The sequence below is a fragment of the Orbicella faveolata genome, unplaced genomic scaffold (assembly GCF_042242905.1).
Source record: "Orbicella faveolata isolate gen_17 unplaced genomic scaffold, um_ofav_v1 contig_1, whole genome shotgun sequence".
Taxonomy (NCBI): Eukaryota; Metazoa; Cnidaria; class Anthozoa; order Scleractinia; family Merulinidae; genus Orbicella; species Orbicella faveolata.
Genome location: NW_028301536.1, coordinates 11,703,093 through 11,717,545, shown reverse-complemented (window position 1 = coordinate 11,717,545; position 14,453 = coordinate 11,703,093). Strand labels below are relative to the sequence as shown.

Genomic DNA, 14,453 nt, shown 5'->3' with positions numbered 1-14,453 from the left:
TATTAAAAAAATGATCACGTCAGGCCACGATTTGGGAAAAATTAAATAAGCGCCCCCCCCCCCCCCTTCCCTCGAATAAACGCCCTCCGTCTTCTCCTAAATTTGAAACAAGCGCCCCGGGCGCTAATTCGAAGATTTACTGTCTCGTGATTTGACTTGGAAACTTTTGGTATTTGGGAAAACTGGGCGATAAGGAGACGTGGTCGACTCCGGAGATTCGACTGTATATCTTATAGCGTTTTGTTAGACCAAAGTTAATAGAGGGAAATGGTTATGAAATCCGGTAAAGTTCTTTGTTGTATGTTTTTGTTCTCTCTTTTGGTCTTGACCGTACACAGAATACAATAGTTGTTTACTTCTGACCGAGGAACTAACCAATAGAAGTGTGTTGGTAACGTAATTCATTCATAGTGAATGAATGCAAATCAAAAGATTGAGCACGGTCCTAGACCTTCCAACGTAAATCTCGGCTTCTGTTTTGCTCCTTTGGTGTTTGCCGGGCTTCATAACCATTCCCCTATATTAACTATAGCTAAACTCTTCAGTCTTTTTCCGCACCGTGTTCGCTTACTTCGAGTGTGTTGCCGCTTCCCAACTTGCTTTATTAGTTCCATGTCAATGTTTCGTCTGACCTGTACTATCGCGGTTTTCGTTTGCTCGGTGTTTATTCACGAGTTCGGCTGGAGAGACACATCCTACTTCATCATTGTTTCCAAGGCACTTCTCTTATCAGCTCGTGCTAATCGGCTCGTTTATAATTTCCATCCAATATTTCAGCGCTTGGTGCTCTCGTCACTTCCTTGCTCGCGCTTCAATAAGATAGCAAAACACGGTCGACTTTTTCTTTGTCAAATAAATCACTGAGGAAATTGATGCCACGATAACAAACCTAATGTCACTAATGTGAGGAGAGAAAGGAATGATATCCCGTATGTGAACCATTTCATTTAATGGTTTTCTGAACGTACTCTTTACTTCAACAACTCTCGCGACGATACTCTATGGTTCAAATACTGAATTCTAAAAGAAACAATGATAAGGATCGTCTTGTCCAGCCTTGTTTGAATGAAAGACAACCAATCATGTTATCTGCGTGGTTACTTGTTTCAAAAAAATACATTATGCTCATAACTATATTTAAGATAATTTGTTAATAAAATTGTGCGGTAATGAACATGAAATGCGCAAATAAGCATAAAATAGATTACACAAGTCAGTTATGTCCCAAGCACAGCGTTTTATTGCCTTTGAGCAATTCTACATCATTATTTCATTTATAGCTAATTAACAAACTATCAAACTAGTAATCCGCAAGCAATCAAGTTTTTGTTACATAAAAATACCAAGGTATTTCCATTCATTTACCGTCAATCTAGATCTGGCAAGTTCTCTTAAATCATCTTTTATGTTCCTTTTCATCTTTTTAAGATTGTCACATTTTCCCAGGTGATCACAAAAAACTCACAATTACTGATTTCTGATATGTCTACTCAAGTCTGCGACAGCAAAAGTTCCCCTTAAATTATGCATAAGCGTTCTTTATCTTTGGTCATTTTTCAGGATCCGACACCGTCTGTATCTATCTCTATTCCCACTTGTACAAGGCGCTGTTGATGTTGTATTTCTGATTGTAATAGTTTGCCACTGCCAGGTAGGTGTGACCTTTGTACTCAAATGTTGTCATGTCACGTGCCCCGTGTGTTGGAATCTCTTGGTACTTGATGAACTGCGCTCCAGAGGCCTGGTACACAACTGACTGAGTGTTGTGTCTCTGACTGTCACCATAGTGATTAGCCACACCCAAGAACGTTTGACCGCTGATCACAAAGGGATGCCAAGCGATGGCTCCACGAGTAGGAATGGACTGGAACAGAACAAACTTGTTGCCATCCCACTTGTAAATAAACGAGTCGGTGTTGTATTTACTTCCAGAGTAATGGTTAGCAAAGACGAGGAATGTGTGACCATTGATGTTAACAGAGTTCACTCCGTGTGCCCCGTATGTCTGAAGAGACTGCAGTTTAGCAAAGTGTCCTCCTGACGACTTGAACACAGTGGACTGAACTGAATACTGCTGTTTGGAGTTGTAATGGTTGGCAAAGGCGATAAACGTGTCATTATTTATTACAAATGCAGCACATTCCAGGGCACCTTCAGTTGGTATTTCCTGAAACTTGTTAAACTTGCCGCTACTCCACTTGTAGATCACTGACTTTATGGACCGTGTACTCATATCATGGTAGTTTGCTACTGTCAGATAGTTTTCACCATTAACTGTAAAAAATGTGACATCGCTTGCTCCTTTTGTGGGTATTTTCTGAAAGACGACAAACCGCTTTCCATTCCACTGATGCACTGCAGAGTCAAGTAGGTACGTTCCGTCGTAATGATTTGCCACGGCAAGAAAATGTTTATCAGCGATTGAAAAGTATTCAAGGCTAAAAGCACCTCTTGTTTGCAAGGTCTGATACAAATTAAATTTTCCAGTCTGTTCATTCACCTTGTAGATCATGGAGCTTGCCTTGTATTTATTAATATCGCCATGATAGTTGGCAAAAGCGAGAAACACACTTCCATTAATGGTGAAATGTTCAACATCTGCAGCTCCTCTGGTTGGTAGATCTTGAACCTTCTCAAAGAAATGTAAACCAGAGGAGCATCCTGGAAAAAAATATATTCCACTGTTAATGCACTGTTTCATACATACATGATAACATTATTTATACTCGAGTTGGTGAGGCTGATTAGGCCTCTAGCATATTATCTTATTTGTTTGAAGCTTTTATATGTCAGTTTAGTTCTTTTTACTTTTACTTTCTGTGTTATACCTGCAAACTAGCTGGATTGTCCTCACAAAAACTAAGTGTATATACACAGTAAACTTGACTTGACTTGACTTGAGCAATAGAGTACACTAATTTGCCGAGAAATAAATAATAGAAAAGTAAAATTCAGAAAGAAAGAGGGGAAAAATAGCAAAATTAGAAAAATTAGACTTAATTACAACGTAGAACTTTAAGAGTGATTCTAACATCTAAAAAATATCTTATAAATTAAAACTTAAGACTGCTGACAGCTTTGTAAAAAGATGACATTGTGTTCAAGGATATTAAGGTGTCAGAAATGCTTTTCCAAGTAATGGCCACTGAGCATCTTACTGATTAAAGCCAAAGCCAGTAATGTTAGGCTCAGGCACTCGAGGCTTGTTGATCTCTCTCAGAGTTTTGGACAGGTCTTTTAAATACTCTGTTGGGTAATTGTTTAGTACTCTAAACACGATAACTAGCATATTCTGGATACGCCAATCAACAAGGCTGTAACCATTACAGTCAGTGAGAGTAACAGTCTCAAAAGACTGGTCGTTGTATAGATAACGGAGCGCTCTTTCATGTAACCTATCCAGTTTGTTTCTTTCAACCTTCAAACAGTTATGTCATTCCGAAAGGCAATAATTAAGTCAGCCAATCAGTCAGTCAGCCAGTCCGTCAGTCAGTCAGTCAGTCAGCCAGTCAGCCAGTCAGTCAGTCGGTCAGTCAGTGAGGCAGTCAGTCAGTCAGTCAGTCAGTGAGGCAGTCAGTCAGTCAGTCAGTCAGCAAGTCAGTCAGTCAGTCAGTCCCTTAGTCAGTCGGTCAACCAATCAGTCAGTCAGTCAGTCAGTGAGACAGTCAGTCAGCCAGCCAGTCAGTCAGTCAGTCAGTCAGTTGGTCAGTCAGGCTAGCTAGTTAGCTAAAGAGCTAGTCAGTCAGCCAGTGAGTCAGTGAGTCAGTGAGTCAGTCAGTCAGTCAGCCAGTCAGTCAGTCAGCCAGTCAATCAGTCAATCAGTCAGTCAGTCAGCCAGTCAGTCTGTCAGTCAGTCAGTCAGTCAGCGAGGCAGTCATTCAGTCGGTCAGTCAGTCAGTCAGTCGGTCAGGTTAGCTTGCTAGCTAACTACAATCATGGACAAAAGTCTTGGGACAAATTTTCACTTTTGGCGCTTTTGCGTACACGCCAGGCGCAAATACAACTTCACTTGCCTAACCTTGCCCCCACCCCCCCATACAATGTTGAAAACTACTACGTGCAATTTCAACTGATTTTCAACATTGTGTTGGGTGGGGAGGGGGGACAGCAACCCATTTATAAAGGATATAGCAGCGTTTTCTTCATACTTCAGTTCTAAAACACAGATAATCCGTTACATTACATAAGTGTCCCAAGGACTTTTGTCCACGATTTGTAGCTAGTCAGTCAATCAGACAGTGAGGCAGTCAGTCAGTCAGCCAGTCAGTACGTCAGTCAGTCAGTCAGTTCGTCAGTCAGTCAGTCGGTCAGTCAGTCAGTCAGTCGGTCAGGCTAGTTAGCTAGCTAACTAGCTAGTCACTGAATCAGACAGTGAGGCAGTCAGTCAGTCAGTCAGCAAGTCAGTAAGTCAGTCAGTCAGTCAGTCAGTCAGTCAATTTATTAACAAACTAGATGTCTGGTCATCTTCGACTACAAAGGACGAACAACAACAAGTCAGTCAGTCAGTCAGTCAGTGAGGCAGTCAGTCAGTCAGCCAGCCAGCCAGTCAGTCGTCAGTCAGTCAGTCAGTCAGTCAGCCAACCAGCCAGTTAGTCAGTCAGCCAGTCAGTCAGCCAGTTATTAAAATTATGCAAATTCAAATACAATGTAACGGCGAAGTTTGGAAAGGATGCTAATGGTCCTTTTTCACTTTTTAACAATCTGAATAAAACATAATGGATATATTTTTTTAACGGACATATTTTCCGGGAAAAATGTGAATCTATCAAAATTCCCGAGTACCTTAAGAAAGTTTCATGATTAAACAGAATGTTCTCAATAGTCAACCCACCTTTGTTTCAGTTTATCTATCCGGTTATATAGTACCTTAATTGGCTGCCAGCCAGTACTCTATCTAATGTAAAAACCCAAAATCCAAATTTTCCGCCATTCATAGCGTTTTTAAACTTTCTTTGGATAGATTTCCAAAATTTTCGACAAAATGACTTATCTTTTGAAAAATATGGTCAGGTGGTTAATCCACTGACACCTAGAGATTTTTGGCAAAAACGAATCAAATTTTTAGACATTTTTAACATTTTTCAGCATGGATTTGAGCTAAATTAGTTGCAATTTACTCAGAGGCATTTGTGCAACATGGAGGCCTTTCTTATCAGTAGCATCTGGTTTTAGGACTGTTTTTTTTTAGGCCCGGCGCACAAATCACAATTTTGGACGAGAACTTTAGGTTTTCGCTTTTTTCTTTCGCCTTTCCCTTTTCTCCTTTTCTTATCTTTTTGCTGCAGTGGTTGACCTTCTTCTGGGCTTGCTTAATGAATTCCCGAATTCGCGAATTGTTCATGAATTCCTGAGAAAGCATCACATTCGTACCACAGAGTAGCCAAGTGTAAATTAGGGAAATTCTGTTCTGAGCTTTTCACTAAAATTTCTTATCATTTTGGTGACTTTGGTGCATCCTCAGGCTAAATTGACCCAATCACTCTAATCTGGGTTTCTTCGGAAAGACCTATTCCTCCTGCAGAACTTGAGTATTACTATAAGTGATGCCAATTTTGGTCAAAGGTGATGACGTCTGAAGTGGAACAAAGGCCAACACTCGTCACGGACTGCACGGACGCCAATGGCTGAACTTGTTTTCCTCTCTATAAAAGTTTTTGTAACAACTAGGATAATCAAGGCTGATACACACTATGCGACAAATCGCTGCGACACGTCGCCGCGACAGGTTGCTGCAACATATCGCCTCGTGTGACATGTGAAAATCATTTGCGCTGCGACAGAATTGCGATCTGTCGCACGAATTCAAACTGGTTTGAATTCGTGCGACATATCGCAGTGACAAAATAAGCGCAAGCAGCCTTGTCGCAGCGTGAGTACGCTTCTGCGACAAGTCGCTGCGACAAAATTTAAATCAACCAATGAGGGAGCGTCAATTATTTTCCCATGATTCCTCAGAAAACCATTCAAAATGGCGACCGAACATGTGGAACAAGATAAACAACCTGAGCATTAATTCCGAGGTTTCTTCCCCTTCAGGATGGAATGTAACAACAAGTAGAATGGTAATCGAGTTTTATAAAGAAAATAGAGTCCTGTGGGACAGAAATCGTAAAGACTATGGGAAAAATTCACTCCAGAAGTGAATAAGCCTCTCTTTCTTCTCTTCTTGACTCCCATTGTCGTGTCCAGCATTTTCTTTCGACGTGTCTATATTCTTCGTCATCTAACAGCATCATAAACAGAACTAAAAGCTTCTTTTTGTTTGCCCTTCGCTGTATTCGCTGGTCCGCCATGTTAAATTTGCAAAACTAGTTCACATTTCCCCTCTTCCAAATTCGCTTGCGTGACCGAACAAGTGTTTTGTCGCAGCGATTTGTCGCAGCAGCAGTGTAGACGAGGCGACTCGTCGCAGCGACGGAGTGAATTATCGCCGCGATGTGTCGCATAGTGTGTCTCGGCCTTTAAAGGTTGCTGTTGTTGTTGTTGTTGTTGTTGTTGTTGTTGTCGAGCACTGCTTTCTTCAGGAAAATAGTGATTTTCCTTGGGTTTTCGATACCTTTAGACCGATCTTAGCGACAAAAGCTACGAATTATTTCTGAAGAGGGTGAAATGACATAAAGAAAAACAGGACAAAATTATTCCAAGTGTCAAAATTTGTCTGCGTTTTTAAAAGACTACCAAAATAAACTCGCTCGTTTTAAAAGTGTTTTTATTAATAAACTTGATGCTGTCTAAAAGCAATATGAATTCTTTAAACAAAACGAACGATAAACTTGTCTTACCAGTTGTACAACAAGACGGTTTTCCAGAAGATGAAGAGGATGCCTACAAAGAATAAAGAAAGATTCAGTTTTACACACCACAAGGAAACTAAACATCATTTCGATCTATATTTATATTGTTATGCCCTAAATTGCAAGTAAAAGCGATAAAGAAAATAATCAACCTCATTCGCATGGTCCTCTTAATACCATTACTGGATAAATACTAACATGACGGTTTCTGTTTCACTACCTGCGTGTCACATGTTCCCGGCATTCCTTTCTGCCCCTTTTCTCCACTTGTTCCTTTTTCTCCAGTAGATCCTTTCTCACCCTCAATCAAGAATAACAATGAAAGTCAGTTAGGTCCACCAATGTACCTTTGCCATCTAAACGATTATTTTTCATTTCCAGCGCTTCGTAAGAATTTGACTTCGCTGAGCACAAAAATGATCAGCATAATTTTCAATTCTACACTAAGGGACTATGGAACTTACTTTTGTACTAAAATTACCATCCTTTTCTCTTAGTCCTGGTTCTACTAATCTAAGGGACAATGGAACTTATTTTTGCACTAAAAATACCATCCTTTCCTCTTAGTCCTGGTTCTACACTAAGGGACAATGGAACTTACTTTTGCACTAAAAATACCATCCTTTCCTCTTAGTCCTGGTTCTACACTAAGGGACAATGGAACTTACTTTTGCACTAAAAATACCATCCTTTCCTCTTAGTCCTGGTTCTACACTAAGGGACAATGGAACTTACTTTTGTACTAAAATTACCATCCTTTCGTCTTAGTCCTGGTTCTACACTAAGGGACAATGGAACTTACTTTTGCACTAAAAATACCATCCTTTCCTCTTAGTCCTGGTTCTACACTAAGGGACAATGGAACTTACTTTTGCACTAAAAATACCATCCTTTCCTCTTAGTCCTGGTTCTACACTAAGGGACAATGGAACTTACTTTTGCACTAAAAATACCATCCTTTCCTCTTAGTCCTGGTTCTACACTAAGGGACAATGGAACTTACTTTTGTACTAAAATTACCATCCTTTCGTCTTAGTCCTGGTTCTAAACTAAGGGACAATGGAACTTACTTTTGCACTAAAATTACCATCCTTTCGTCTTAGTCCTGGTTCTAAACTAAGGGACAATGAAACTTACTTTTGCACTAAAATTACCATCCTTTCCTCTTAGTCCTGGTTCTAAAGAAAAACTAAGGGACAATGGAACTTACTTTTGCACTAAAATTACCATCCTTTCGTCTTAGTCCTGGTTCTAAACTAAGGGACAATGAAACTTACTTTTGCACTAAAATTACCATCCTTTCCTCTTAGTCCTGGTTCTAAAGAAAAACTAAGGGACAATGGAACTTACTTTTGCACTAAAATTACCATCCTTTCGTCTTAGTCCTGGTTCTAAACTGAGGGACAATGAAACTCACTTTTCCACTAAAATTACCATCCTTTCCTCTTAGTCCTGGTTCTAAAGAAAAACTAAGGGACAATGGAACTTACTTTTGTACTAAAATTACCATCCTTTCCTCTTACTCCTGGTTGTCCTTTTTCGCCCTAAAAAAGACAGAAATTAATGCAATTAAGTTAACAGAATTTAGGCAACGCACACCTTATGGTAATGACGCTTTGAAAGTCCTTAGTAGGCCTTTCCACAAATATTACGTAAAATCGCCTTAGTTTGCAAAAAATCTCGAATACCCTCTAAATATCCCTTATCTTTGTTTTAAAATGAACGGATTTTGAATCATTTTCGGAAAAAATGTTTAATTTTTTTGCAGTAGAAAAAGGAGCAGAGGAAGAAGGTTCAGGTGTCTTATTGTGATCAGCATCCGTCGTTTTGGAAAATTGCGTGTACTCGTAGTGATCAGAAATAATTGGAATACATTTTTCAAGTGGGAAATCGCTGAACTCGGAAACTGAGTACTGTCTCAAGAAAATAGCGAGGTTAACACTGGGCTTCGCCAAAAAAGCTATGAATATTTCCAAATATCCCAAAATTTTCTAAATATCTTAAAGGTTTCCCGGAAACTTCTGAATATCCCCCAAAATATCCGATAATTTGTGGAAAAGCCTAAAAGTCAGTGTGAACTAAATAAGGTACTTTGAGATATTATGATTAAGGTTTTGCCGATAACATTTATAGGAATCGGATTTCTTTTTACAATTACAATGTAAAAAAAAATAAACTATTTAATACAACAAATTTTTGTAAAGAAAACAAGGATTGGTAGCCTTTATAGCTATGTTTATATGAGAAACCTTTTTAGAAAGCTGACTGTACGTATACGTTAAACTCCTTAATTAAATGAATTATTAATTCATTCCTGCATTTGGCAATGGATTAGACTTAAAGTGTAAGTTACAAGTACAGTTCACCTTGACGCCAGCATTTCCATCCTGTCCCCTCAGCCCTGTGTCACCTTTATCACCCTGGAAAAAATATCACTCAGTAACCATGGTAACGAACTGTCTTTGCTTGAAAGCGGAATGCAAGCACATGAGGCCCGCAATCAAAATTCTACATCCTGTAGGTTGTGATTTATGGCATATTTTTTGTCTCCGAGATTGGAATGAAACTCTAGTAACACAAAAAAAGTTACCAACCTTTGCTCCATTTGTCCCATCGCGTCCGTCGCGTCCTGTTCCGATTAATGATTTGTAGTAAACACATTATTTAAGATCATTTAAAAACAAGTTCACTGATATGTCTTAAATTGCACCCTTTTCTGTTCGTGGCTCGGATCGTTTTTCAATAACACTATTACTGGTTTGCCGAAAACATTTTTATTGTTTAGCGTACTGAATCCATTACCACAGGAAGATATTAAAAACTGTTTGGCTAACAATTCCGTGTAAGTTTCATTATTTGACTTTTTATTTTTTCAACCGTACCACTCTGATTATGTAATTTGTGGACCTCTCTATGAAATTGTAATTGTGTTAATATGTGTTGTGGTTATATTTAAGTAACACTTGTTTACTTTTCTTCTAGTTAGACAGGAATGTTTTTAATCGGCATACTGTAGACATGATTCGTTACAAATTTCGCAATGGATCAAAGTTATGAATATTGTCGCTTCAAATTTACTAAAAAATGGCTGCATCACCGTTTATTCCATCGCGACCATCTTTTCCTGTGTGGAAAACAAATTGCAGTTCTGTTAGTGAGAAACAAATTATTTTCAAACGTAGTCTGATTGATTCAGTAATAGGAATAAAAAGCTTTTCACGATAAAATAGCAGACTATAATTATTGAAAATCTCACCGTTTTGTCCATCTTTTCCATCTTTTCCTTTCAAAAAAAATATCAATAGATATGACCTTATAAGTAAAGTGTTCTCGTTCGCAGAATCTAAACTTAAAGAATATTTGATAATTTTGACTTACCATCTTTACTGCATACAGTTTGTGGTGCACAGCAGTTTGGTTTGATTGTCGCGCCGGTACTCTAATTAAAAGAATATTTTGGAAATAAGAAGGTAAACCTTTCTAGCAAAGTACATTAAAATATTACAGTTTAGACAAATGGAAGCAGATTTCACATGAGACAAAAACATTGCTACTCTGCAACTTTCACAAATTCTCAAATGACGAAAGGTTTACTTTTGTAATTACCCGGTTTGAAGATTTGTTCTGCGGAGTAACGGAGGAACCCAAGAAAAATACAAAAGCCAACAAAAAGAACAAGCGAAACATTGTCATTCTTGCTCATCCGCTGTAAACTGACAAACGAACTAGCCAGCTAAAGTGAAAAGAGTTTTCCGACTTTGTTTACTTATTTAGAACACGAAAATTCGACCTGGAATACCTTTTGTTTCATGGTGCTTACATCATTTGTGGAACACAATGCACAATTGACATGTTGACATCATACGCTACCTTATTCAGAAGCGATTTACATCATATTTCTCCTTACAATATTGACACTCGATAAAGAAGTCTGATGAGGAGAATAAAGGAGGAGGAGAAGGGTACATTGTTTTGACGAACCGCTAAATTCTCATCAATAGCGGTTCCCAGAGTGTATAGCAATCAGTAAACAGAATTAATTGTTTAACCTTTCGTCTGTAAAGATTTTTCATTCGATTTGTTCCACATATGTCTTAACTGTCCTCGGTTGTTCTCGCATGCGCTTTTTTGGGCAGTTTCCCAGCCCCCCTTCAAAATATAATGGTTTATTCCTAGGCGTTTAAATTTACTTACAGTTTTAATACAGTAATCTTCCACTAAGGGAGCTCAAGCAACGACGACGCCAACGCCGAGGACGATACCTAGCAAAAAATGAATTTATATTTTACAAGCGAAATTCGCAACTGTCTAGATCTGTTCGGTACACCAATGGCTCTAAAAATGTGCTCAGGCTAAATATGCAATGACCGCGTTCAATTTCAAATGGAAATAGGAAAAATTAGTCGCCGTCGTTCGCGTTCCTCAGACTACGCAGAAGTCAGTCATTTCACGTTTTTGTTTTGCAGAGGACGGTAAAGAAATGTACAAAGATTTATAACGCACGTGAACAGCTTTTGTTTTCCTCATCAAACCTTTTGTTTGGTGACGTTCTCGTTAACCCTTTGACTGCATGAAAATCCTAAGCACATGCATATGTCAGATTTTCAATTCAATTCAGTTCTTTTATTTACACTATGTAGGGCATTTAGGTACAGTTTATGGGTAAAGTAATGAAAATAGCCGCTTCTAAGCCGCAGGAATCGCGCTGGCATATTTGATGGTAGCAGTGATGCGATCTGAGGCGTTCTTAATTCGCGGCGGAGAAAGAGAGACGGGAAAATAACAAAAATAAGAGCGCCTCAGTGGCCGCAGGTTATATTTCGACTACATTGCCATACATCAAAAGCAACAGATTTTTTTCTGGGTTATTTGTGTGAGAATTGCGTAAATATAAAGTGATTTTAGCGAAGGCGAATAAAATGCGATTGTAGAATAAAACACGCTTGTCTTGGACTGACAACATTCAAACAACGATATTCTCATTTAGATCTAGTAATTCAGTGAATCGTGTACTCACGAACATTGGAGAAACTGTCAATTTCTTACTTATATCTTACCGTGAAGACTCAGTCTCTTACAAACGGAAAAAAATAAATCATGTACATTTCCAACCCTGTGAAAAAACGTCCTCTGTCCATCAGTACGTGGAAACGTGAAAATGTGCAAAAGAATTATAAATAAACGTATTGTTTGTTGAAAACGTATCCATGCCGTCTACCCATTATTCACTTAGGCCCAGTTCAGACGTCGTGCTTCTGCCGTGCCGAACTAAATTCAGGAATTAAGTTCGACAAAAGCACGGCAGAAGCACGGTGTCTGAATCAAACTTTTGAATTAAGTTCGACAAGCTCTGCCGTGCTACACGACTCTGGCACGGCAGCGATTCAAACGTCGTGCTTCTGTCGCGCCAAACTAAATTCATAAATTATGTCAATGTGTTTTGGCGAGATTTCGTTCCCTCGGGGAGTTAGGAGGAGAATTGTTACGAGGCTTCAGTAAACCCTGGATTTGATTCGACTCTGGCACGACGTCTGAATCAGAGTTGATTTCCTGCCGAGCTACAGTTGAACCAAATTGCAATTTAGTTCGGCACGGCAGAAGCACGACGTCTGAACTGGGCCTTAATTTATTATTGAAACTTTTCGGTCGGCAATGTCTGTGAAAGAAGCGTGCGTGCGAACTATTTAACACCCATGCAGCTATCACCATCGGGAAACAGAAAAGGTTCTACAACGTCTTTCAGAAAAGATCACAGTAATAGCAGTCAAATCGTGACAGTTCAAAGTGTACACTGAGTTGGTCGAAGGACAGCCTTTCACCTGGTTTCGCAGAAGAAGGCAGCAGTGATCACTGGAGAAAAGAAAATGTTACGTGGCAAATTAACAGTAAGTTTGCGTTCCTTAGAAGCTGCAAGACGATAAAATGTTCACTCCTGATAGCTAAAAAATTTTACTTTGTATAAATTGTCGAACTGACAAGGCTCGTTCGATTATGCCAGTGGCCAAAACTATCAATTTTTCTGGCAGTTTAGCAATTTCATGAAAACTTCACGGGCTTAATTATAAAAACCTTACTGAATTTTTCAACTTAGATTACCAGATGTGCATTACGTGAGCAGGTTAGATAGAATTTTGTGATCGACTCAACAATACTGTCGTCGGTTGAAAGCAATATTAAATTAAGCTTACTTTCTCACGGAGCCAGTCTTTCGATAACTGTGCGGACCTTTGAGAGCTGAAGTCTCCTGATTTAACCTATTCAGATGTGAATTCCCAACTATTTCATCAAGTTTGTCGGTACAAAAAAAGAAAAGATAGTAAATAAAGAAATGACTCCGAACAGATCTACGAGAAAATTATCTGATAATATTCTTGAAATGTTACTTTAACCATGTCAGAGAAACTGTAATTGAAATGTTAAAAGTCCTAACTATGGAAAATACGAAATTAATTCAAGAGGCAAAAGGAACAAAAAGTCGCAAAATTGAATGAATTTTCGCCAATTTGTTTCCTTAACTTTAGAACGAGAACTGACGAGATGTAGAAAGTCAAGACTGCCTTGATCTGAGTATGAATGTATTACAAATGCGACACAAACTCGGTGCCTAAATATTTCAGTAAACTCCTGCCTACTGGACTTCAGTAAAGGAAATCCGAGTAGAAAGCGGAGCATTCAGAACGTCAGTAAACCCTGGCGTGATGGACAAAATGCTCCTAAGAAACTTGGAGAACTGATTACTGAAAAAAATATTGGCACCTTTTCTTCCAAAGTTGTATTATCAAAGATCATGTCCAGGGACATGTCTGTAACATCAAGAGGATTTGGGTATCGACAGCAATGACACTTGCTTTGGATGTAGTCGAGGCTTAGCTTGGAAGCGAGGCAACTCCATGCTTGTTGTCACCTTGAAGGGTTATACTTCATCGGGAAATTCTCCAGAATGCAGGTGAGGAAACTGTATTGAAATGCACAAAATGAATATAAAGAGAAGCAGATTTTTACACATGTAGTGTTTAAGGAGTTAGACTTTCCACTGTCTTAGAAACAACTGCTGTTAATTCGCTGTTTTCAATGTTGGACGAGCAGTTCCACTTGCCATGCAGGAGATAAATTGTCTCTTGCATGGCACATGGGTTCACATGGCATGCAACAGCTGTGCATAGTCCGAGCTCTCTACGCTATGTAGAGAGCTCGGACCATGCAGAGCTGTTGTCTGACGAAACAGTTTACGTGTTAGGGAAGTTCCACCTACTTTGAACTTAGTTAAAATCGGCAATGAAATTGCTTGTTCGCAAGTGATGTAGACATGATGCTGATGCAATGTTTATAGGATAGAGCTCGCCCTTTAAAACTGAGACGGTTAGAACCAGTTAGTTGTTTTCAAAAGTAGTCAAAAGATACAAATTACTCAAATGTCACAGCGGTGGTAATAATTCCAGACAATGAGTTTCTATAGTAATTACATGAAAGTGACGGAATGGCTTAAAACTCCCTTGAATAAACTGCATTCCCTTCCGTTAATGACTGCATATTTATTTGTTTCATGTACAATGTAACAGTAGCTAACATGTAAGAAAGTTTTATGTTGATGTGAATCAAACAAGTGATACGCATCATGTAAAGTGGAAACCTGATTTCTCTTTAATGGTGTGCATGCGC

At 38.9% G+C, this 14,453-nt stretch overlaps 1 protein-coding gene across 1 annotated transcript; it reads right to left on the bottom strand.

The window, feature by feature from the left end:
• Positions 1–1,217: 1,217 nt before the first annotated feature.
• Positions 1,218–10,671, bottom strand: LOC149118099 (uncharacterized). The gene is made up of 10 exons (XM_089289266.1): positions 10,401–10,671; positions 10,173–10,233; positions 10,051–10,077; positions 9,892–9,918; positions 9,389–9,423; positions 9,161–9,214; positions 8,285–8,338; positions 7,015–7,095; positions 6,783–6,825; positions 1,218–2,661 (listed from the first exon to the last, which is right to left on the bottom strand). The coding sequence occupies exons 1-10, from the start codon at positions 10,485–10,487 to the stop codon at positions 1,586–1,588; spliced, it is 1,545 nt and encodes a 514-aa protein (XP_089145392.1). The 5' UTR covers positions 10,488–10,671; the 3' UTR covers positions 1,218–1,585.
• Positions 10,672–14,453: the final 3,782 nt, after the last annotated feature.